At 51.4% G+C, this 24,591-nt stretch overlaps 6 protein-coding genes across 6 annotated transcripts; 3 read left to right on the forward strand and 3 right to left on the reverse strand.

Annotated features, from left to right (window-relative positions):
- NCS54_00950300 (Zn(2)-C6 fungal-type domain-containing protein) lies at positions 1-1,490 on the reverse strand (the record flags this gene model as incomplete). The annotated part of the gene is made up of 2 exons (XM_053154848.1): positions 1-595; positions 1,405-1,490. The coding sequence occupies 2 exons, from the start codon at positions 1,488-1,490 to the stop codon at positions 1-3; spliced, it is 681 nt and encodes a 226-aa protein (XP_053010823.1).
- A 4,650-nt stretch (positions 1,491-6,140) lies between these two features.
- NCS54_00950400 (Hypothetical protein) lies at positions 6,141-7,998 on the reverse strand (the record flags this gene model as incomplete). The annotated part of the gene is made up of 6 exons (XM_053154849.1): positions 6,141-6,332; positions 6,389-6,768; positions 6,818-7,391; positions 7,444-7,532; positions 7,577-7,648; positions 7,725-7,998. The coding sequence occupies 6 exons, from the start codon at positions 7,996-7,998 to the stop codon at positions 6,141-6,143; spliced, it is 1,581 nt and encodes a 526-aa protein (XP_053010824.1).
- A 345-nt stretch (positions 7,999-8,343) lies between these two features.
- NCS54_00950500 (Hydroxymethylglutaryl-CoA synthase) lies at positions 8,344-9,995 on the forward strand (the record flags this gene model as incomplete). The annotated part of the gene is made up of 5 exons (XM_053154850.1): positions 8,344-8,457; positions 8,517-8,619; positions 8,673-9,610; positions 9,669-9,800; positions 9,855-9,995. Exons 1-5 carry the CDS (start codon positions 8,401-8,403, stop codon positions 9,993-9,995), a joined length of 1,371 nt encoding a protein of 456 aa, XP_053010825.1. The 5' UTR covers positions 8,344-8,400.
- A 1,609-nt stretch (positions 9,996-11,604) lies between these two features.
- Positions 11,605-12,999, forward strand: NCS54_00950600 (Hypothetical protein; the record flags this gene model as incomplete). The annotated part of the gene is made up of 4 exons (XM_053154851.1): positions 11,605-11,752; positions 11,814-12,038; positions 12,093-12,261; positions 12,315-12,999. The coding sequence occupies 4 exons, from the start codon at positions 11,605-11,607 to the stop codon at positions 12,997-12,999; spliced, it is 1,227 nt and encodes a 408-aa protein (XP_053010826.1).
- A 916-nt stretch (positions 13,000-13,915) lies between these two features.
- NCS54_00950700 (Carrier domain-containing protein) lies at positions 13,916-22,254 on the forward strand (the record flags this gene model as incomplete). The annotated part of the gene is made up of 16 exons (XM_053154852.1): positions 13,916-14,583; positions 14,632-15,080; positions 15,155-15,219; positions 15,276-15,399; positions 15,447-15,559; positions 15,607-16,051; positions 16,105-16,554; positions 16,604-18,762; positions 18,810-18,906; positions 18,963-18,988; positions 19,052-19,915; positions 19,964-20,254; positions 20,309-20,383; positions 20,431-20,771; positions 20,821-21,298; positions 21,352-22,254. 16 exons carry the CDS (start codon positions 13,916-13,918, stop codon positions 22,252-22,254), a joined length of 7,548 nt encoding a protein of 2,515 aa, XP_053010827.1.
- Positions 22,255-22,851: 597 nt separating this feature from the next.
- NCS54_00950800 (Hypothetical protein) lies at positions 22,852-23,924 on the reverse strand (the record flags this gene model as incomplete). Its single annotated transcript, XM_053154853.1, has 2 exons — positions 22,852-23,068; positions 23,122-23,924. 2 exons carry the CDS (start codon positions 23,922-23,924, stop codon positions 22,852-22,854), a joined length of 1,020 nt encoding a protein of 339 aa, XP_053010828.1.
- Between the last annotated feature and the right edge of the window lie 667 nt (positions 23,925-24,591).

A 24,591-nucleotide genomic window follows, 5' to 3' on the forward strand; every position in this document is an offset into this window, starting at 1 on the left:
TTAGTCCATTTCAATCAGTGCCCAGTCATAATAATGCCTCGCATAATCACCCATCATGTTGACTGCATCCTCGGAGATACGCCCGATCTTGCCCAGTTCGGAGGATACCCAAGGAGCAGAGGCGTTATTATTAACTCCTGAACCTAGCTGAGGATTGTCTATGGCAGGCAAGGGCCTAGTCTCCTCGGGCTCTTGTTCGGTCACCCCATCGGACTCGTCCTCGCTTTCAGAGTCCGAAAGTTGAAGCTTGCAGTTATTCAAAGACTCGGTCCCATTACTCGTTCTTCTTATTGTTAGGTCGTAGTCCAAGTCGTCCAAGAGAACGTGGCCGACTGTTAGGCCGTATAGCTTTGCGTCTCCATTCCACGAAACAGCCTTGATGATGCCACCAAATGTGCACCTTCGGTCCGGGGCCGAATGCTTGCGGATAATGATAGGCGCACCGCAGTATGTCTCGTCTGTGTAACCCTGACGGCCCCCGACAATGGGGATGAAGATGTCAACGTCCTTGTCTGCATGCTTAGCCTCCAAGGACCGACCCAGGACAACGACGTCGAACGAAGACACGGTGTAATCTTTAGGCTGGCACAAAAGCCTGACGGAGCTCTTGTCAAAAACTTTTTGACTTTCTTGCACTGCTCTTCAGGGCAAAAAGCTGCGATGCACGGCTTTGCGTCATCCTGGTTCTGCCCCAAGATCATTAATCGCAGAGCAATTGGTCGGTTCCTGATTCCAGGGAGCTTGCGGCGAATGTAGTCCAGCAGTGGCTTCTCGATCTGAATATGGACATGGCGAAAGCGAGAGAGGGTATTGTCGTCAATAGACTTGCCGTATTCGGCGAGGTCCGTCAGTGGAGGGAGGGATAACGAGACGGCTTGTTCTCGGCAGTGGTAGACTCGTGTGGAAACAACTCGGTCGACTTGGTATCGGGTGATGTCGATTTGGTAACGTACCCCAAATCCGGGGGTTGGGATCCCCCGTCATCACTATACCTTCGCTTTCGCGGCAGCTCCGTGATGACAGGACCAGGATCTATTCCGATACTCATTGAGGCGGTATCAACCTGACAATGGCGGAAAGATGGAAGGAAGAGCTTTTGCAAAGAGAGGAGACGGTCTCGTTTTCAAACCCCCCTACCAGCCACGATCCACGCATTGCAACCCCATAGGCTGATTCAAATCTGAGGGTTGGCTGCCGTCCGCCCGCAATAGCAATGCACTGCCACGCAATCTGGCTCTGGTTCTGCACTTTTCCAGGTGTAATAAATGGGCAGTCATATCCCCGAATAAAGCGGCTGTGAGCGAGACCAAGGCATTGACCTCTCTTGGCCCTCATTATGGTCGACTCTTTGATATCTCCCTATCCACTCCAGCATGTTACCGATGCCGAGGTGCAGAAGCTCACTCAATCGCTCTGGAGCTGGGACATATGCGAGGCTTGTCAGAAACTCGAGACTTGTACCATCGCCAGTTGTCCATGAAGGCGCTCATCTCGGCTGAAGTGGTTCTTTGACTTTTATAAAGATGCCACATCGTTTTATGTTCCGGAACTGTTGCCCGGGAGTGCCCCAGGACTCCGTAGCCACCAAGACGTGTTCGACATCATTCGGCTATTCAGAGCCTGCCCCAACACGAAGCGCTCACAATTGACCCAAGAGTACTTTTCTGAGCGGGACAAGCCACCTCCGCCTACTAACCAGCACCGGGCCTTCAATCAAGCAGTACGAATCATGTTAATGGTCAAGTGCTCGGTTGACAACCAGCCATCCGGCCTGTTGGAACTTGGAACACACCCGATCCAGTGGCATTCAGACAATTCGCTGGCCGAGTTTATGGCCAAGGTCTTCCTCAAGGCTGACACAGGCAATCTCCACGTGCAAGACGAGTCGGGCAGGATTAGAGACCTTAAATCAACTATAACGGCTAGGAGACTCAAGAAGATTGCATGCCTGAGGTTTCAAGGTACTAATGATCTGCGGAACCACTAGAAGATGGACATAAGGAGGGTATTGTAGAGGTTTTCCACTGCACGAGCGTCTTGAAGGAGCATCTGACTGCCCATCCAGATGTTCAAGGCTTTATTCCCGCGTAAGATACCTACCCTTAAACGACAGACAAAACGCCCATATTAACTGCGGTAATCCCAGATGGAATATTCCAAGACAGGCAGCACTCGAGGTTTTAGATTCCTTGCAGAACGTTCTCTTTCCCTTTCACTCAGGATCTGAGCAGATTCTCCGCGATTTGGTGTCTAAGCAAGCCTTTGACCCAGACTGTCTACGCTACGATGCTGCCGTATATCAGGGGGAGGGGGAGGGTGACCTGTCTTACAGTTATTTTGGCAACCGCTTGGTTCACTTGTTTGAGAAGTTGGAGGATCCCAGCCCACATGGTATCCTTGAGACATGGGTCCAACGTAAGAGCGGCGCTCGCCATGTGATGAGGGCTACGCTGATTGGTGTTATCATTGCCATCACTTTGGGGATTCTTGGCCTCGTTGTTGACATCTTTCAGGCCTGGGTGGCATATGAAGCTTGGAAACATCCCGTAAATAACGATGGGTGAACTGGTGGCCCTGGCTCTATTCACGTTCTATTATAAGCCACGAAAAAGATCTTTTAATAGACTTCTAACAGACTCTAAATGGGCCTAGAACTTGGCAACGTCTCTATGGGGCTGGCCTGGGCGATGTTCATATGCGTGGGAATTAAGCCATGGTTACATTCGCCCGTTGTCCAGACTCAGCCACATAGCGCCTCTGCAGCCCGGTGCTGCGAATGGTTTGGTGGCAGGACCAATAGAAACGCCAAGTGCACACTTGATGCATTTTCTGTGTAACTATATCATCGGTAGTGTTGGTCAAGCTAAGGTTTGATCGTCAGACACTGCAGTCGATGGTGGTTCAGCTCATGCAGAGTGGGAGACCCAGGACCAACCGTCACCATCCACCTGGTAAGACTGACACGCCATGTTGCGCCAGCCGCTCCAAGAAATCCCCCGCTCTGAGCATGATGTCTTCATCTCAATCCTGGTTCTCGGCAGTTGCCCCCTTGTAACTTCCTCTCTACCTTACCCCTGAGCAACGATGGCCAGTATAAGCGACTACGAACTAGCCAGCCTCGAGTCTGTAGATCTCGGTCACAAGCCATACCAGGTTTGTTCAATACTGCCTCGTCATGCCTAGCTAACCAGTCCTTTCAATGCCTGCAAGACACCAGAGGGCACCAGTCTAGTGCGGTCAGCAACCAAGCCTTCTGAAACACGAGCAAGTCCAAAACAAGATCAACGAGCCTTCACACATTCTGTGCAATATAGCCCTCTCAGGAATGTCGCCTCGACGTGCCCCTCTGATGTACTGGTATCTTTCGGTGGTGCAAGCATTTCAAATGAAGCCAACCAAAGTCGAAGGTGGGCTCTTGCGGGCCACTTTGCTCTCTTCCATCTTCCGGCGGTGGCAGTTACGGTTACGCTTCTCTGCCTATACGCTTTGGAATTCCACTGGCCTTATGGTCACCCTACTGCCGAAGAACTCGCAGCCCTTCAATTTGCTGCAAAAGGGCACGAGGCTTTGATTCTCGTTTCCTTGACGGACATTTTACTATCTAGGATATCCTACGGCCTCTTGAACAGCAATGTCGGTGTCCCACTCGGTTTCATCTCTTCGCCCTTCTATCTCGGCTCTCCAATAAGATATCTTTTCAGCTCGGAACTGTGGTCTGCTATACGACACTCTGTCACGAGGCGGATTTTTCCGAAAACGACGGGACTCGTCATCATCATCACCGCTTTGCTTTGTATTGCGGCGAATCCGTTGTCCGCCATCGCAATGATCCCGCGTCAAACATGGCGATATTTCCCAAAAGCTGATCCTGGTCACTCATTGGAGACTGTGTGTTATGTAGATCAGAGACTTTACGAGTTGGATCTTGATTCTCAACAAGTTCCCGAGCTTCACCATTCCACAAAGACCTCGAACTGCACAAATGCCAGATGCCCAGGTAGCCGACGACAACTGTACTATCTACCCAACATCATGTACCCGTCACAGTCCGATAGTCCCGGGTACCTCGCAAGGTATAAGCTACAGAACGTCACGTACACGTATTACGACACATCGTCCACCTCTCGGCCTCTCTCACTCTCAGTCATCAATCATTGGGAAACGAAGTCAGATCGGATCACTTCCGAGCTACCATATGATGATTTGGCCGTTGCGACATGCCCCATGGCTTTCCTAGCGAACTATTTCGACTCGGGGGGTGGCATCAAGGATGTGAGCTCAGATTCGCCTCAATGGCTCATAGAGACAAAGCAGATGGCTGTGAACGGCGCGATACGCAAGTGGAAACAGCCTCTTGTTTTTGTCAACTGTAACGCGGAACGGCAGGATGGAAATATCGTGTCGATGGTTTTCAACTCTGAACTTTTGAACGAGACGGTCACCCTTGATACTAAACGAAACCGCGAACTAAGGGAGCTGGTCAACGAAATTACGGGACCTTCAGTCACAAGTGGATATCGTATTTCAGTCCCTGGGACCAACATAAGTGCGCCTGTTAGCGGGAGCATCATCTTTGCCTCACGTGGCACTGCCGTCGGGACCGAGGGTGAGACCATGGATGGCATTGATGTCAGCCTTTGCCTTATTTCCGCGCGCTGGGTAGAGTCAGATGTCTGGATAGAGTCAATCACGTCTGGTATCGTCCAGAGTCACTTGGTCACATCTATTGGAGAGTCCCTTGATCATCTTGGAGACTCTTCTACGAGTACGCCCTTAATTAAAATGAAGAAGGGTTGGCTTGCCGGTATCGATACACGCATAGACATGGCATCGGACTCGGCGTATCGACTGATATTGAATTACTGCCTCGATGAGGGGTCTTTTCTTCACAATTGTCTCTCCCTTGCCCTCTCCGCGCACATCACTGATGCGTTGTCACAGCCCGAAAGTTTCGATGGTATGTCGGCTGATAATCTTGTCGGGATGCCATCAAATGGCGAGATCACAGTTATTGATCACTCAGCCTGGGGGAAAGCATTCACTTATACCTTTAAGAACAGCCACACTATTCCTCTGGCATTTTCTGCCCTTTTGCTTCATATGTTGATCGTTCTCGTACACCTTGCATTTGCTTTTCATTCTCGGTATTCATATTACAAGACGAGCTGGGGAACCTTTGGGGAGATGTTGATTCTTGCTCTGCGCTCGAGTCCAGATGGGGAAGTAAGTAAGTCTGAGGCAGAAGTCGCGGTCTCTCAAATGTGGAGGAAAACAGCTACGGTACGCCCGATGGCTGGGGATGGGCGGGTGCAGATTGTTCTGGAGGAGAATAAAGGGGGCGCTAAAGAATCTGAGGAGTCTGAAGGGGACTGGCCAAGAGAGAGTTCGCTAGGATTCTGGATGGGTGAGGAATAGATAGTAGTAGTGAACTTATTCTGCACTGAAAAACTAGGATTGTGCTGGATATACGCAAACATGCTTTGATGTTGCTTTTGGACCGCATCTAACTATTGGGAAATTTGAGTCATTCTCGATCGAGATGGAATAGGTCCACTGCTTGCCTGGTGTGCCTTCTCTGTCAATATCTATAGCCATCCTTGGCCCAAGCGGTGCACATTTATCTGACAATCTCGCTGACATTTTGGCCCATTAGTAATATGCATTGTAAAGTGTTGTCAAGCGTTAGTTGCAAATCAATCCACGATCAAAGGTACCTTTCGGCGGCAAATAGGGTAGACATTGTCGTATTTTGTTGTGAATGCGAATACGACATTACCCCTGAAAGTCTTGGCACGTAGCCAATATCCATTGTTTGTACTAAAGAGGTCCTTTTGATTCGCTGATGAGAAACCCTGAGGATCTTGTACTGGATCTAACTGGCAGTCCCGATTGGTTTTCGGCTCTTCGGCAGCGTCGCTTTTGCGGGCAGGGGGCAACAACTCCTCTTCTGCCCAAGAAGCTTCTCCGCGATTGTCTTGAGTTGTTCGTCATTCTGGCTGGTTTGCCCATGGAATTCGGCCGAGGGCCGAGTCTGTGCAACCGCCCCGAAAACGACTCACTCAACGTAGCCCAGTCAAAAGTCTAATCATTCATTTGCTCGTTAATGATCTCGATTCGTGACAGTGAGACTTCGTGAGACATTATGCCGCAGCATGAAGCCTCACCTTAACCCCATTCGCAATACAGTTGATCAATGTCAAGTTATGCCCAACAACAGCATCCTTCTCCAAGCTCTCCATCCTATCGAACCGCTGCAACAACCGTACCGTGACGTAACTTGCTTCGATGAGCGCAAATTGCTGACCGATACAGATTCTCGGACCTCCATTGAACTGTTTGCCGTCAGTATGCCATGAATGGCGATGGCGAGAGAGAGGATGTAACCCACAGGCAAATATTCCCACCCAACCTTTCTCCCCTCCCACCGCTCCGGCTTGAATTCGTCCGCATCAGGCCCCCAAATGTCCTTCCGGCGATGCATGACATGCACGGAAAAATCGGTCGAAGAGCCTTTCGGGATGAAGATGGGCGAATTCCCATCCTTGCCCCCACCGCGGGGAAGCGTCGTATCCTTGTTCGCATAGCGAGCGTTGATGGGCACGACGGGGTAGAGGCGCAGCGATTCGTCGTTGACGTACCGGAGGTACTTGCAGGCCTTGAGTTTCGCAAAGGTAATCTCGGAAGGATTTTCATAGGTGCCGAATACGTCAATGATGACGTCGCGGAGTTTCTTGTAACGAGCCGGGTCTCGGGAAAGGTTATAGAAGACTGAGAATGAGTCAGTATGTAAGAGCTTTGATTGATAGAAGAGGCCTACCCCAGCCAAGGTGTGAAGCTGTAGTATCGCGACCAGCGAGCAAGACGTGCAGCAACTCTGAGCGTAACTCCTTCGGGTTCTGCGTTTCAGCAGCTATCGCCTCGAGAAAGATGTACTGCTCCTTGCCACCACTGTTCATATCTGAGACTTTCTCCCGCAAACCCTTGGAGAGTGCGAGTTGGACAAAGTGGTCAACAAAATCGTGAACAATTTTGCACGAGTTACGGAATTCTAGTGAGTCGTAGAGCCACCAAGAATCCATGAAGCGTGACCGTGTAGCAAGGGCCATCTGACCAGAATCAAAGGCGGTAGCAAACCGTTCTTCTTTGCTGCCAAGTTTTGAACTCTGGTAGCCGGGTAAGAGTCTGAGCTGGCTGTTGACGGATTCACCAAAGAGGAATTCAGTGGCGGAGTCAATAGTCAAACGGAAGAAGTAGGGCAAGAGGTCGATCTGCTCTATCCAGCCGTTCGGCCCAATCATTGGCCCGATCAACCTCATTAAGTTCCGGACATGGGTTTCTTCGAGATTGAGATCGCTGACTTGATCTCTTGTGAACTGGGGGCGAATGATGGCCTGGATCTGGTTAGCTACATAGGGGTTACGGCGGGTTATGTTAACCACCTACTCTTGAATGTTTCCAGTGGTCGCCATCTGCCGTAAAAATGCCATTGCCAAGCATGGGGAGAAAGTTCCCTCGTCGCGACGGTCCAACATCTACGTTGTTAGCGTGTGGCCCCAGATATTGACGTGACACCTACCAAAGTCATTGAACTTGTTGGCGAGAATAGTCTGGATATTCTTGGGATCGGCAGTGCGGATATTCCTCGCTCCTCAAATGGGTATTAGTGGCAGACGACGAAGAGCGGTAAAGGCTCGCTTGGCAAGCGAGAGAACATAAGCACCCACCCAGAATCTGGTACCTATACGTATGCGCCCCTAGATCCTCAAACCGCTTGATGATATCAACAGGAAACTGCTGTGCCTTGTCGGCAGCCAGTGCACGCAACAAGTTGTCAATGCCGAGCGGCCATCGGTTCTTCTCAAACGGAGGCTCTTCGCATTTGAGCTCTCGTGCCTTGGCCGCATGACGTCGGGAGATGATGAAGCTGGAGATAATGGCGTAAAGGATGTACGACGTGACTACCCAGATCAGGGCTCCAAGGGCGAAGGAGATTTGCATCTTTGTGTTGATAGGTGCTAAAGGCGTCGTTTGTGAGCTCACAGATGGTGCATTGCCTGTATCAAGATGCCGAGCCAAGAGAGCAAGGGGGGGTTCAAAAGCAGTAAAAGCGTCAAGGCACAGCTAACACAAAAATGCAGCGACCAACAGTGACACACCCAAGCTACAAAAGGACCCGAGCCACAACCAACGAGCACACCCCCCGAACGACACCTATAACCCTCCGAACGGCACCTCTAGTTAGTCCGATGCATGAAATCGGGTCCCGTGCAACTCGGGTCCCAACTCGGGTCCCCTCCCAACCCTCAAGTTTCACAACGTGCAATCCTTCACACCATCTTTCGCCCTCTATCGCCATTTCGACCTCAAATTCAGCCACGCAGAGATTATAGAGATTGCAAGATGACGTACCCCCAGAATGTCGGCATCAAAGCGATGGAGATTTATGTTCCGCCACAGGTAAAGCCACTCTCCTTTGTTCTCCCCGCAAGGTCTGACCTTGAGGCTGACGAGAAAAGTGCCTTGATCAAGCCCTCTTTGAGAAACACCAAGGTGTATCGGCGGGCAAGTACACCATTGGCTTGGGTCTCCAGTACATGAACTTTTGTACCGACCGAGAGGGTAAGCTCCGTACCGTCTGCCTGATCAGGAATCCTCTACTGACCTTGGTGTAGATGTCTGCTCTCTGGCCCTCACCGCTGTCTCCTCTCTCCTCCGCAAGTTCGACATCGACCCAAAGTCCATTGGACGTCTTGAGGTGGGCACCGAGTCACCCATTGACAAGGCCAAGTCTGTCAAATCGGTCCTCACGACTCTCTTCGAGCCACATGGCAACACAAGCCTCGAAGGCATCGACACCATCCACGCCTGCTACGGTGGGACGAGCGCCCTCTTCAACGCTGTCAATTGGGTCGAGTCTCGCTCGTGGGATGGCCGAGATGCCATCGTAGTGGCGTCCGACATCGCTCTTTACAAAGAAGATGCGTCTCGTCCAACTGGTGGCGCTGGCTGTGTCGCCATGTTGATCGGTCCGAATGCGGTGCTCTCCCTAGAACCGAGCTTGCGGGGCGTCTACATGACCAACACCTTCGACTTCTATAAGCCCGATATGAAGGTCGAGTTTCCCATCGTCAATGGCCACGAGTCCATCGCTTGCTACCTGGGTGCTCTGGATGAATGCCACAAGGACCTGCTCCGTCGCACTGAGGCTGCCAAGAAGCAGCTCAATGGCAATGCACCAAAGACTGGAAAGAAGGTTCTTGACCTATTTGACTACATGGCCTTCCACACTCCTAATTGCAAGCTGGTTAGCAAGTCGTACGGTCGACTTAAGTACAATGACTGTTTGAACTCGACCAATGCTGCTGACTGGGAGGGAATTCCTGAGGAGCTTCGGAATCTGAGCTACAAGGACTCCCTGAAGGACAAGACACTGGAGAGAGCACTTGTTGCTGCCACAAAGACTGAGTTCAAGAAGCGAGTTGAGCCATGCATTGCCGCGCCCTCTTTGTGCGGAAACATGTACACCGCCAGCCTGTACTGTTCTCTGATCAGCTTGATCAGCAACATTGATCTTGCCTCCGCGGAGGGCAAGACTATCGGTCTGTTCAGTGTAAGTGGATGAGCTCCTGTTGTTTTCCAGAATGGGGCTGACTGTAATGAACGGCCAGTATGGAAGTGGCGCCGCCAGCACGCTCTTTGGCATGAGAGCCACTGGTGATCTAACCAACATGGTTCAGAAGATCGATCTCATGAGCCGTCTGAAGCAAAGAAACATCCAGACCCCCGAGGATTACGAGAAGGTGAGTCCTAAAGAATGTAGTTGCTGCATAGGTGTGCTGACTCGTGTCCACTAGGCCTGTGCTCTTCGACTGAAGGCTTACGGAAATAAGAGCTACAAACCACTTGGCGATGTGGCTTCTCTGGCGCCAGGGACGTACTATCTCGAGAGTATCGATGAGGCATACCGTAGAACTTATGCTATCAAGGGCCAGTGAACAATGGGGCTGGCGTCTGAAGCATCGCTTATCGAAGGGTAGGTAAACCGAGGCCAGGTTTAAGCTATAGATGAATAGAGAAAAGTGCATTTGTCAATCCTCAGTTTTGTTTCCTCTTACATGGTTCTCCTTCTTTCACCGGTAGTCAGCACTCACATGAGCAGGCAATGCAGTGAAAACTGCTGTGGAAGCACAGGTATCGCCAGAATGCCAAGCGATTGTAGAAGTGAGCCTTGTAGGGCTGATAGCTACGTTGGTTGATCATGCCCATGTGATTAGCGAGCCGGGTAGGCACCTGGACGGGACACGAAGATCAGTGTTGAGACAGGGACTTAACAACCCATATGAGAATAAAGATAGCTGGGATTCCGAACTCCTCAAGGCAACTTTCCTGCAAGGAAGTTGATATCTGCCTAATACGTCCACTTTCGCGAGGATATTTCGCCTTTGTTTCTGTAGCGATCAACCGCATGTCGGCGAAAGCTGTCCTTTTCGGTGAAAGGGAGCGACAGTTTGAGTCGGCCGACAGCTTCAATCCCACCGACAATACCACAAGATGACGCGTTCATAAAGAAGTCCTACTGGTTGACGGATGCAACCAGAGTGGAGAAGAGGCCATGTATGTCTCAGGACCTGACAAGACAGATGTATGTCTCAGTTTGGCAAAAGCCGAGGCCTGTTATAGGAAGCATGTGCTCCCAGAACAGCCACCGCATAAACGATCCTTAAGATCCATCATATTAAGCGCCCTGAACAAGTCAATATTCGAGGACGCGGAGAAGCATCCGAAGAAGCATGCAGTCAGTGTAGCAGTTGGCCTCATTCTCGCGTATCTGACGAAAACAAATATCCCATCGATTGCTTGCGTACCAGGTCCCGCTCTGGGATGGAGTAGCAATATATAAAATATGCTACTGTACAACCCTGTTGCATGTGGTCCACGCGGCCCGCCGGCTAATGATCCACGCGGCCCGTCGGCAACCGGCACCTGGTTTGATATTAATCCCTGGTTATAGTAATTGTCGATGCTGGGATTGGAGGCAGGCTGCCTTTTCAAGGGGATTTGACCGGTAGGATTTGGACGGCTGCAGCCAAGATGCCTTATCTTGGAGAAACCGGGCGCTTAGTAGATGGAACTGCATGCCATGAAGGAGGGTTACTTCGAGTGTGGCTGAGATAAAGGTGTTGCAAAAGGATTGGAATGGTGTCAATAACACTGCAACCATACTAGAGAGGGATCTAGACCTTCTAATGGATATGGGTAGTCTCCATGAACGTAACACATCTCGCCAAGACGGTACGTAGAAACTCTAACGGTTCAAGATCACCGTTGACCCCTGTTCCCCAGTGGCGTCTGACAAATGTGGAGTCCAAGCTCAACGTCTGATTCAGATGCCTGTGCCTGTCGTATGTCGACACAGATTGAAGGAATATCAGGGCAGATCCAGCAGGATGCTATGCTGCTTACCTACTTACAAGGCAAAAGGACCTCTCCACTGCGGGATTTGTTGGTCTGACAGAAACCTGGTGTTGCAGCCAGGCATTACGCAAACAGGAGGTGCTGAAGAGACGAGATGGAGGCGATCAGATTACATATAACGTGATTGCAATGGGATCATGTTGGACGTATGGAACTTTTAACTTTGTAGATTGTTGGTTCTTCAGATTCGATCACAAGGCCACAGAAATGCCCCGAAGCCCCCGGCGTTGGACCCCTGAAGAAGACCGTGTGCTACTTGACAAGGTCAAGCAACTATGTGAGTTCCTATGACTGACCTACGCTAACTACCTGATCTAACCATCCACGATGAGCTAAAGTTACCGACGGCGCCAAGAACGATACGACTATCAGCTGGGCTACCGTGGCCAACGCCCTTCCTGACCGCAACAACAAGGACTGCCGAAAGCGCTGGTCCAAGATAACTGGAGCCAAGAAGGGTTCGTGGTCTTTTAGTGAGGACGAGCAACTCTTGGAAGGTGTGCAGAAGTTCGGCCGCCAATGGGCTATGGTTGCAAAAGGTGTTGAAACGAGGAGTGCGGATCGTGAGTTTCCATTGGCTGAGGAAGGGAGAGTAAGCATTACTGACACAGAACTAGAGTGCGCCAAGCGTTGGCAACATTGTCTAGACCCCTCTCTAGATCGCAGCGAGTGGACAGGTGACCAGGATGCACGATTAGTTGCCGCGGTGCGACGTTACAGCACCAATTGGAAGGACATCAAGAAGTTTGAGTTCCCCAAGCGTTCGACGACGAATTTGAAGAACAGGTTGGTTCCACAACACACATGCCTTGATTGTCCATTTTGACCACCTTGTTCAGACATATTGCCCTATTCCGGCAGAGGAATAAGGCACCTGGTGCTTGCTCCAGTACAACCGAAACGTTAGACCAGGGCATCGACTGGTCGTTGGTCGAGCAGGGGGTGTTTGATGGCGTGAGCATGGATGCGAGCGAGGACGGTGACGACGTGGAAGACGACCAGAGCCCTGATTCATACCCTTCAATTTCGACATCCCCTTTTGACGACATACTGGGCGGTACCCCATCTGGTCCTCCAGCAACGGACATGATGACTATAGACAGTTCAGATCCCTACCAACATCTGCTAGACTGGACAGTTCCCTCATATGCGGATCTTGTTCAGTCTGCAACTTCATATTATCCTGCCTTGGACGGCTTCCTTGGATCGACATATGACCATAGCGCCAACATCGACCCGGCCCTTGGAAGGGACGCCAATGGTGACAATTTCATACCAGGCTTTCCCACGCAAACGCCATCGCAATTTGAGAGCATCGATGTCTCTCGGATCTCAGATGGCATTGGATCAGGAGAGCCTTCACGTCAAGGGGCAAGCCGAGAACGCCGTGCAGCGAGCAACGTTGCTAGCGGCCCACAGATGACTCTTACTATCGACAACCCTAATCCCCAGACGATGACTAGCATACTGGAGGTCTTGGCAAAGGCAAATAGTAAGGTGACGATATCTATGAACCGTGATTAGACCACCACTGACCTCACTGGCCTGGTGTATGTTGCAGAAAAGAGTAAGGTAGCGAGGACGACAGAGAAAGAAAATGCGTCAACGCCGAGAGGATGGGGGCATAGCAGCAAAGCAATAGGAATTGAGAATAGTTAGAAACGGAAGACTCGGATGCCGTCATATCCACTGTCGATAAACAGTCGATAATCCTCGTCACTGTATCATTCGATGTACGTTGAAGAGAAAGGATCAACAAGATGTGAAAGGGGTTACACGAAGAAGTAAGCACTAACCATTCAAGTTACAATTGGAAATCGATGCCATTATAGGGGCCGAGACAAGTGACTGCATCGCAATTGGCAGAGTCAACAAGAGTCGGGAGCCGAGTTTCACATGTCCTATTCTAATCCACAGACTTGTTTATTTGCGTACTATAGTTCTTCTCTGCATCATGAGCCCAGGGATAGGTACCTGCCTTGCCAACAAATCTCAGAACATCACTCCCGACTCCCCTTTCCATCTCCCAAGATTTCTGGCCCCGGTTACAGACGAAAGTTGCAGCGAGGACCTGAGTGATGACGACCTGCTCAACAGACCCGATTGCTTGCATCGGACCCGATTATTGTGAGGGGTGGTATTAATGACAAGGTGGGATCAGCTGCAACAGACCCAGTTGAGTGCATGGACCCGATTATCTCGATGAGACAGACCTGAGTAACAAACCTGACCGAAAACGGTATTGACTGCGAAGCAGAGCGAGATAGGCGATGTGATATTGAGCCTCAGTTGAAGTTATATCAAACTGTGAATAGACAATTCCATAACTGTTTCGAAACAAGCTCTTCAACTTCATTTCATCTTGCCATTCATTCAACTGATACGCCTACTGTGACTGCAAGAATATCAAGCTTTTTCTCTGTCTTTTGAATTAGCAGCCATGGCTCCCGGCAGGACCGACGTGACAGTTGCTGAAAACGGCAACGGTCTTCACACCGCGCATAATAATGGCGTTTCAAACGGAACGTCTAACGGAACAAACGGTACTTCGCACACCTCCGACGGTACAAATGGCTCCGCAAAGACAGCATTCAATGGAGTCCATTCTCATGAGGATGTCCCCATTGCCATCGTTGGTATGGGACTGAGACTTCCCGGAGGCATCGGCACCGAGGAAGACCTCTGGGACACTCTGATCAATAAGAAAGATCAGAGACAACGCGTCCCAGCTGATCGATGGAACGTCGATGCTTTCTATAGTAAGACTAACAAGCGTGGAACAGTCAAGACTGAACACGGCTACTTCCTCGCCGACGAGGATCTCCAGCAGTTTGACACATCCTTCTTCTCCATCACTCGAAACGAACTCGAGAAGCTTGACCCTCAGCATCGTCTCCTTCTTGAAGTCACGCGAGAGTGTCTTGAGAATGCGGGTGAGCTTGACTGGCGTGGCAAAGACATTGGTTGTTACGTTGGTGTGTTTGGAGAAGATTGGCTCGATCTGCATGCCAAGGATAGCCAGGACTTTGGTATCTACCGGATCACAGGTGCTGGAGATTTTGTGCTGGCCAACCGCATCTCTTACGAGTACGACTTGAAGGGTCCTAGGTGAGTTGACATAGTTCTGTGAAAAGGACTGTACTGACACATAGGTAGTATCACTGTTAAGACAGCTTGCTCTTCCGCCCTCATTTGTCTGCACATGGCCTGCGATGCTATCCGCTCAGGTGAAATCTCATCCGCCATCGTTGGCGGAGCAAATTTGCTCATGTCCCCAACCATGACAATCGCCATGAGTGAACAGGGCGTCTTGTCTGGCGACGGATCTTGCAAGACCTTTGATGCCGCGGCTGACGGATACGCGAGAGCTGAGGCCGTCAACGCCTTGTACATCAAGAGACTTGACCATGCTATTCGCGATGGAAATCCTATCCGAGGTATCGTGAGGGGTACGGGGTCTAATTGTGATGGCAAGACTGCGGGTCTTTCTCATCCTAGCCCCGAGAGTCATGAGGCTCTCATTCGTCGGACTTATGAGCAAGCTGGCATTGATGACTTTTGTCAGACTGCCTTTGTGGAGTGCCATGGCACTGGAACAGCTACTGGTATGTCCCATACTTCTCATCGTTGTCACTCCAGCATTGCCTGGGGCTCCGGCCACTGACTTTCATTTCTATAGGCGACCCCCTCGAGACAAGCGCCATTGGCAACGTCTTTGGAGAGAAGGGAGTATACATCACATCAGTAAGCAAGGCCACAGCCTCGCCGTGTTTCATCCATTTATCTGACTCCCTATTTAGGTTAAACCCAACGTGGGCCATTCTGAAGGTGCATCGGGTATCACATCGTGCATCAAGGCTATTCTGGCCATGGAGAAGAAGACCATCCCTCCGAACATCAAGTTCAACAACCCCAACCCCCAAAGTATGGCACCCCTCGACATCCCATGGTCTCACAGCTGACTTTTCAAGTTCCTTTCAAAAAGGCCAAACTCCAAGTTCCCGTTGAGCCGACTCCGTGGCCGCAGGATCGACAGGAGAGAGTGAGCATCAACGCTTTTGGAATTGGCGGGGCAAACGCTCATGTAAGTGATACCTCTATTTGCATCTGACTTATCTGACTTTCATATAGGCCGTCATTGATTCCGCAGAGTCATATGGCGTCAACTCGATGAGAGCCACCCGCTCCTCGGCAAAGCCATCGCGACAGAGCTTGGTAGTCTTCTCTGCTAACCACATGAACTCTGCCCGCAACGGAACGGCCAACCTCCAAGAGTACCTCACAAAGCACCCAGGCTCTGTCAAGGATCTGGCTTACACGACTGGTGTTCGCCGAGAGCGCCTTCCTTACCGATCCTTTGCGGTCTCTGATGGAAGTGCGCCACTGGAGTTCACTGCGCCCAGCAGGACACCGGCCACAGCCCCTGAAGTTACCTTTGTCTTTACTGGCCAAGGAGCTCAGTGGGCCACCATGAGTGTTAAACTCATGGAGGAGTTTCCTTCTGTTGAAGAGGACTTTAAGAACCTTGATAAGGCCCTTTCACAGCTCCCCTATCCGCCGTCGTGGAGCATCGCAGGTGAGTTATCCTTCAGCCCCTCTTAGGCTTGAACCTTCTAACCGTAAGTATAGATGAACTCTTAAAGCCGAAGGAGAAGACCAGGCTTGATCAAGCCGAGTTTTCTCAGCCGCTTTGCACTGCCGTGCAATTAGTCATTGTCAATCTTCTACGAGCCTGGAACATCTCCCCCTCTAGAGTCATCGGCCACTCTAGCGGTGAGCTTGCTGCAGCCTACACCAGCGGTGCTATCACTGCCGAAGAGGCCATCATCGGAGCTTACTACCGTGGATTGGTCACAAAGGAGCAAACTCGTCCTGGTGCCATGGCCGCTGTTGGGTTCGGCCGAGAGGACGTTGCTTGCTTTTTGACCGAGGGCGTCACGATCGCGTGCGAGAACAGTCCAGCGAGCACAACACTCTCTGGTGACGCTGACAAGATCGATGCTGTGATTGCCAAGATCAAAGAGAGCCATCCTGATGTCCTTGCTCGTCGACTCCGCGTCGAGATGGCTTACCACTCTTGTGAGTTACCACCTTTTTTGACATTCTTGCAGAAGCTAACTATACCTAGACCACATGGCAGAAGTGGGAGCTAAGTACCAGGAGCTCCTTGAACCCCACGTATCGAGCGCCCGTCCCGAGGTTTCCTTCTACTCGACCGTGTTGGAAAAGGTCATCACCGAGAAGAGTGCCATGAACGCCTCATACTGGCGCCGAAACATGGAATCCCCGGTCCTCTTCGACACCACCATGGCCAAGCTCCTCGCAGATGAGTCTGCCAACAATCTTTTCCTCGAAATTGGACCACACTCAGCTTTGGCAGGCCCTCTTCGCCAGATCTTCAAGAAGCACCAGCCTGATGCGCTTTATGTGCCTACTCTGGTCAGAGGACATAATGACATGACAAGCCTCCTTAGCACAGCAGGAAACCTGTTTGTCAAAGGACTCGCAGTCGATATTGGTGCCGTCGACGATGGTGGATCCATCCTCACTGACCTCCCAACCTACCCCTGGCATCACGAGGACACCTTCTGGGACGAAAGTCGACTGACTCGAGAGTGGAGGAAGCGCAAATTCCCTCGTCACGACCTTCTCGGATGCCAAGTCTTCGAGGGAAGCTCTCTGGAACCAATCTGGAGAAACATGCTCTGTCTCGAGGATGTCCCGTGGATTCGAGATCATGTCATCGGCCCAGATATTGTGTTCCCGGGAGCAGGCTACATCGCCATGGCTGGAGAGGCTATTCGGCAGGTCGCGGATGCTGGAGACTACACTGTCCGCAACTTGTCAGTCAAGTCGGCGATGATCTTGCATGAGCCGGTCACAACAGAGATCCTCTTCTCGCTTCGCCCGCATCGCTTGACCACGAGTCTGGACTCAACATGGTACGAATTCACCGTTTCGTCCCACAATGGCACAGCCTGGACCAAGCACTGTACCGGTCAAGTCAAGGCTGGCAGGGCAGACTCGGAGTCCGTCTCAGAACCTCCCCAAGCCACCGCCCTTCCCCGAAAGGTATCAAGCACGCGCTGGTACCAGACAATGTCCAAGGTCGGCATCAACTACGGGCCCACGTTCCAGGGTTTGGAAGACGTGTCTGCTCATCCTGTCGACAACTTTGCCGTTGCCAAGGTCACCAACACCGTTGACCCGAACGAATCGACTTACCAACTGCATCCTACAACGACGGATTATGCGATCCAGCTGTTCAGTGTCGCAGCTTGGAAGGGCCAGGCTCGTGACTTTGTCCAAATGCCCCTGCCCGCCTACTTCGGAGAGGTTTACATGAAGCGTCCTCAGACAAACGAGCAGCTGCAGCTGTCCTCGAATGTGACCGTAACGGCTCGAGGCGCTGTCCATGGAGACGGATTCGCCACCGTTGGCGGTGATGTTGTGCTCGAGTTCCGCAACCTCCGCCTTGCACCCGCTGCTGATGACACTGGAGGTGATGACCAGGATCCCCACGCTGGAGTGCGTTTGCAGTGGAAGCCCGACATTGCCTTCTTGGACTCCAAGGATCTCATCCGAACAACAAAGAGCATCAGATCGTGCCATTCTACTGTCCAAAGACTTTTGCTGCTTTGCAGCATCGAGTGCACGGAGCGCTTAGCATTTTTGCCCCCAAGTGGAGTGGAACATCTTGAGAAGTTCAAAACTTGGCTGGCTTCTCATGTAGAACAAGCCAAGGCCGAAGGATATGAAGCAGTTGATGGTGTCAACTCACTGTTCGCTCTCTCGAGGGATGACAGACTATCTTTGATCGAAACGACGGCTCAAGAAGTCAAGGCCTCATACGCGGAAGCTGTTGGAAACGCCATCTGTCGCGTCTTCGAGAATATCGAGGGCATTTTTACAGGCGAGGCGGATGCACTGGATCTTTTGATGCAAGATGACATTTTGAGAAAGATCTACGACCTTGTCATCGAGTTCTGGGACTTCAAGGATTTCCTCGGTCTCGTGAGCCATGACAAGCCCAACCTGAAGGTCCTCGAGATTGGAGCTGGTACCGGTGCCACCACGGCCCTCATCCTCGACGGCCTCGTGTCTGAGTTGGGAGAGCAGATGTTTTACTCTTACACCTACACCGACATTTCTGCCGGCTTCTTTGTCCAAGCCAAAGAGCGGTTCAAGAACGTTCACAGCATTGAGTACGCCGTGCTCGACATCAGCCAAGACCCGGCCGAGCAAGGATTCGAGCTTGGGTCCTACGATCTCGTTATTGCAACCAACGTAAGAACCCAGGCAAAGTCACAATGGCTCGAGACTAACATTTCTAGGTTCTGCACGCCACACCAAGTCTCCAAGAGACCCTGGTCAATGTTCTAAAGCTCCTCCAGCCAAAGGGAAAGCTGATGCTACAGGAACTCTGCTCAAGTAAGTTGATGGCTCATGCAAGGAAAACCAAGACAAGAGGATTAACGTGTTGCTAGGCACAAAGTGGTTCAACTTCATTGTAGTAAGTTTCCAAATTTCTTTCCTTCAATGCAGAGTAAGTGAAGACATGCTCACCAAGTTCTAGGGTGTACTTCCTGGCTGGTGGCTGGGCGAGCCCGATGGCAGACCTGAAGAGCCCTACGTCAGCCCCGAACGATGGGCCAGAGAGTTGACCCAAGCCGGCTTCGACGGCGCTGAGGCGGTCATCTACGATGAGGAAAAGCCGTATCATACCAACGCGACCATCATTGCCCATCCTCTCGTTGAGCCCAAGGTCAACAAGAAGGTTTCCATCCTCTCCACGGCACCAAACGGTCCTACTGCTACCCTCCTTGCTCAAAGCCTCGCCAGACAGAACTTCACGGTCGATTTCTGCTCATTGGATGATACTCCCAAGTCTGATCACGACATCATCTCAGCCTTGGATCTGGAGGGAAGACCATTTCTGACTGATATCTCAGCTGACAAGTTCCACTCCCTGCAAACCTTCATCACCAAGTTGGCATCCTCTGGAATGCTTTGGTTGACAAGGTCAGCGCAAATGAACTCTTCAGAACCGGAATATGCCCAGATTGTAGGTCTTGCTCGCTCGGTTCGCAACGAGCTGTCGATCGATCTCGCAACTGTGGAGATGGACAACACGCAAGACGAGACCACATTCTTCAGGGTTATCGACATTCTTTCCAAGTTCCAAAACCGCTCCAAGAACCTCGACATTGATCCCGAGTTTGAGTATGCGATTTCCAACGGTGTCATCAACATCTCCCGCTTCCACTGGATCTCTGTGTCAAACGAGCTTGCTGCAGGCACAGATTCCACCGCCCCAAAGACTCTTGAGATTGGAAAGAGAGGCTCGCTCAAGACACTGCGGTGGGTTCAGAGACCAGAGATCAAGTTGACTGGTGATGAGGTGGCTGTTAAGGTCCGAGCCGCGGGCATGAACTTCAAGGTCCGTCACCATTTCCCTCCAATAAGGAATTAGGCACTGACTAAACAGGATATTCTCATCTCCATGGGTATCGTGGATGGCAACGTTGATGACGGCAACGGCCTTGGCTGTGAATGTGCTGGAGTCGTCACCCAAGTCGGTCCTGACGCTCCGTTCCACGTTGGAGATCGAGTTGCAATAATCGGCGGGGACTCGTACTCCACGGTCCTTAAGACCACCTCTGCCTTGTGTGCCAGAATCCCAGATAACTTGAGCTTTGAGGACGCGGCCACAATGCCGTGTGTTTACACGACAGTCATTCACAGTCTTCTTGATCTGGCTAGGATCGAAAAAGATCAGGTAAGAAGCCACAATATTGGCAGAGAAGTTGATCTTACTGACAAATTCCTGCAGGCTGTTCTGATTCAGTCCGCTTGTGGAGGTATCGGAATTGCAGCCATTAACATCTGCCGCATGGTCGGCGCCAAGGTAAGATTATCACCAGTCAACATGCCTCAACACACTAACAAAGCCAGATATTCGCTACCGTCGGAAGCCAAGAGAAGATCGACTACCTCATGTCCACCTTTGGCATCCCCCGGGACCACATCTTCAACTCGCGCAACTCTTCCTTCCTTCCGGACGTTATGCGTGAGACCAACGGTGTTGGCGTGGACGTGGTTCTCAACTCCCTGTCCGGAGATCTTCTGCACGCGTCGTGGAAGTGCGTTGCAGAGTTTGGTAAGATGGTTGAGATTGGCAAACGTGACTTTATCGGACAGGGTAAGCTGGCCATGGAGGCTTTTGAGGCGAACAGGACGTTTTATGGTGTCGACTTTGCTCCCATTGCTGAGAAGCGGCCATATATGATCAAGAGGTAAGAGTTCAACTATGCTCTTCGGGCAACCGACTAACTGGTCAAAAAGGCTGTTGGAGAGGACGATGGAGTTCTTCCGCCTCGGGGCTATTCAACCCATCCGGCCCATCAAGTCCTTTGGCGCTACGCAAATCGAGGACGCGCTTCGATACATGCAAAAGGGCCAGCACATGGGAAAACTCGTCATCCAGTTCCCAACCGATCATTCCCAGTTGACTTCTTCCCGCGGCAACAACCGACTTGTCCTCCGATCAGACGCCTCTTACCTGCTGGTCGGCGGTCTAGGAGGGCTTGGTCGATCCATCTCAACATGGATGGTTGAGCACGGCGCGAGACACTTTATCTACTTGTCACGCAGTGGAGGCAAGGGGCCAGATGATGCTGCATTTGTGCAGGAGATGGACGCTGCCGGCTGCACTGTTCAGATCACGGCTGGCAGCGTCGCTAATTTGGCAGACGTTCAACGCGCCATCAACCAGGCAGAGTATCCGATTGCCGGAGTCCTGCAAATGTCTATGGTTCTGAGGGTAAGATCCTCCAATTACTGAAGAAATGAGAAGTGGACTTGACAAAACGACAGGATGCCTCGTTCCCCAGCATGACACACGACGAATGGCAGGCTGCCAATCTGCCCAAGATCAAGGGCACATGGAACCTCCACAAAGCATTCGCTTCGCAACCCCTAGACTTTTTCGTCCTGTTCAGTTCCTTCTCTGGTCTTCTTGGACACTGGGGACAAGCCAACTACGCTGCTGCCAACACGTTCCTGGATGCATTCGCTCAGTACCGCCACGGCTTAGGCCTCCCCGCATCCGTGCTTGACATTTCCATCATTGAGGATGTCGGTTGGGTCAGTCAGGAGCCTGGGCATCTTGAGCAGCTCAAGGCCACAGCTGCGTACTGCCTCAAGGAACAGCATCTGCTTGACTCGCTCGAGCTGGCTATCACCAAGTCAGCGCCGCAGACTTGGGAGCCCAAGTCCTCCATGGACGGGTACATGAACGCCAGTCAGATTGGTCTCGGAATGAGAATGACGATGCCCATCGCCGCAGATGCTAACCGATGCATCTGGAAGCGCGACATCCGAATGGGACTGTATCGAAACCTCGACAACTCGGGTGTTGATGATGCAGGCACAGACAACGAGGGTCTCAGGGAGTTCCTAACGGGAGTGACTGCCAACCCAGAGTCTCTCAAAGAGTCATCTTCCGCTTCATTCCTAGCCAACGAGATTGGCAATACCTTATTCAGCTTCCTAATGCGACCCATCGAGGAATTGGATGTGAAGCAGCCGCTGTCAGCCGTTGGCCTCGACTCTCTGGTCGCCATCGAGCTGAGGAACTGGAGCAGGCAAAGACTTGGCGTAGAGCTGAGTGTGTTGGAGATTCTAGGTGCGGCCTCTATTGAGAAACTGGGTGAGGCAGCTGCCGAGGGATTGCTTGTGAAGTTAGGTGGTGCGGCGACAAACGGGGATGCGCAGTAGATAGACGGTTATAGGGCGTTACGAACTCGTCTCGTTTTTATGGTTACTTAGTAAACAATCTACATTACCTATTTGAATCATGAGTTCTTTCTGCTGCTTTTCTATTCTGTGGATCAGGATCTGGTGTGCGAGATCTTCGCTGTGTCGAGTCTGGCCTCCCACAGCCAAAGCTCGCTCGCGGGCCGATATGAACAGCAAGTAGATAGTGCTCAAAACGCGGCTCCATTCCCAACCTGTTTTACATGTCTCTTCGGTTCCAAGGTAAAGTCCGACCCGGCCTAGCTTTGGCTTGTCATTGACAGGTTACCCATACTTGTCCCGAAGTCATCCGTTTTGCTTGAGACGGAGGTGATTGAGACCAAGCTGCTGGCATCAATGTCCTAGATGTAATTCACAACAGCCATTCAGTTGTTTAAGTCAATGTGTTGTAATGAAATCCATCTCGGTTGCTGTGTCCTCGTAATGTGTACTCCGTCGGTAATAAGCTGATCCATAATATCGCAACGCTAAACCAGTCTACGCCAATTCCAGAATTCCCAAAGTCTATAATATATCCCCGTCTATTAAACCAACGCTTCTTAGAGTTTGTGTCCTCCTCTACTGTCGGTTACCCTCGGGCAACATGGCATATGCCTCCTCAACCTGACCCTCCTTGCGGTCTCTCGTCTTGACACCCAGGAATGGGAAACAGGTGCATGGATGCAGGATCGTGACAGCAGCAATGGCGATGAGAATCATGCCACCGTCGAGGACAAGGAATAGGGTCTCGTTTCGCATGACATCGTGGGAAATCTCGGGGATCGTCTCGGCAATACTAGATTATCAAATTAGCTTTGAAGATGCAGAGACGTGGAATTGAGTGCTTACCGGTAGCCACATCGGATGATGATTGCAGTGTAAGCTACACCAAGGGCGTAGATGAAGAATCGGGTTCGGGTCGCTTCCTTCTCAGTCGCTTCGGTGCGCGACAGAGGAACCTTGCCTCGACCAGAGGTATCAAAGGCTGTGCCAGGTAGGTTTGAGGTAGAGTGAATGGACTGAACACCGCTCCTGAGGGCCTTCTTGCGTCGGCTTGAGTACATCAACATGAGCCCCGCACAGCACAGCATGTTGGCGACTTGGAAAGCCACACCGCCAATAACGAGTGCCTCTCCAAGCTTTTGTGTCGTCTTAGATCCATTGCCGGTGCTGTTCAGTGCAACAAGACCACCTCCGATGATTTGAATAAAGATGGAGAGAAAGTCGGTTCCGACAAACACCCAGGGATAGAGCCTTGGTCGGAGTAGTGACCATTGAGCTCCATACCAAATGACCAGGTGCTTGAAGGTGACCGAGATGGCAGCAGCCACAAGTGTAGGGGCGAGAAGAAGTGTGATGTACTGGACGATGAAGGAGTTGAGGCGCCATGGGTTTCTCGAAAGAGCGTATCGTCCTGCGTAGCCGAGAACTTCGAGGAGAGTGCCGAGTGCCAGCCAGATCATGTACGACCATGTCTTGGCGCGGATTCCAAGGAAGATCTGGACCACGAAGAGGAGCGAGAAAACCGCCCAGAAGAAGATGGCGGCTGCTGATGATAGGTCAGCGCCGTAGATTGTGAATTCAACTTTGCATCGGTCGGAGAGTTCGTCGCAGTTGTCGTACGTCGGGGGATAAAGCGTATCGTTTGCCATTGTTGCAAGAGATTAGATACTGGTCTGCGTTGTTTGGTGCGACTCTTATCAAGTTGTTGTGTTGATGATGAGTCTCTTGATCGAATTCATTCACGGCAAGTGGTTATTATAGAGAGAATCAAATGGCTATGCTCTGGCCATCGAAAGCCACTATTCACATCACAAATTACCAGCCCTCGCAGGACGCGTCAGAAGAATGCTGCGCCCCATGTCTCTTAAATTGAGAGGGCATAATCTCTGCACTCATTTTTCCTTCTCAGGCGACACTCGCCTGTCGGGGTGTTTCACCGACCCGACAACCACCAACCAGCCTGCGGCTCGTCATGTAGATAAGCTTGAATCAGCCTCCGCTCTTGCTTGGCATCCCAAGGCTCGGGTCAACCGGAGATTTCACGAGCTCGAATATTTTACCCAATGCGTCGCGAGGCGGGGCGGTTTGATACGCTTTACGAAATGTGCCTTACAGGGCGCGTAGGGTCGCTCAGCTGGGCATGGGCCGTGTGCCCCAGATCGACGCGTGGCGGAATATCTTCCGATGTTCCAAGTGGTTCGTCAAAGGGGAATTTCAAGGGAGATGGGCAGTGCACCACTTGGCAGGCCTCCGACATGGGTGTGGTGCGTCAGCATAGCCACTGAGGAGCCAAGACAGACTGTGACTTCATTTATG

Source organism: Fusarium falciforme, chromosome 7, assembly GCF_026873545.1.
Source record: "Fusarium falciforme chromosome 7, complete sequence".
Taxonomy (NCBI): domain Eukaryota; kingdom Fungi; phylum Ascomycota; class Sordariomycetes; order Hypocreales; family Nectriaceae; genus Fusarium; species Fusarium falciforme.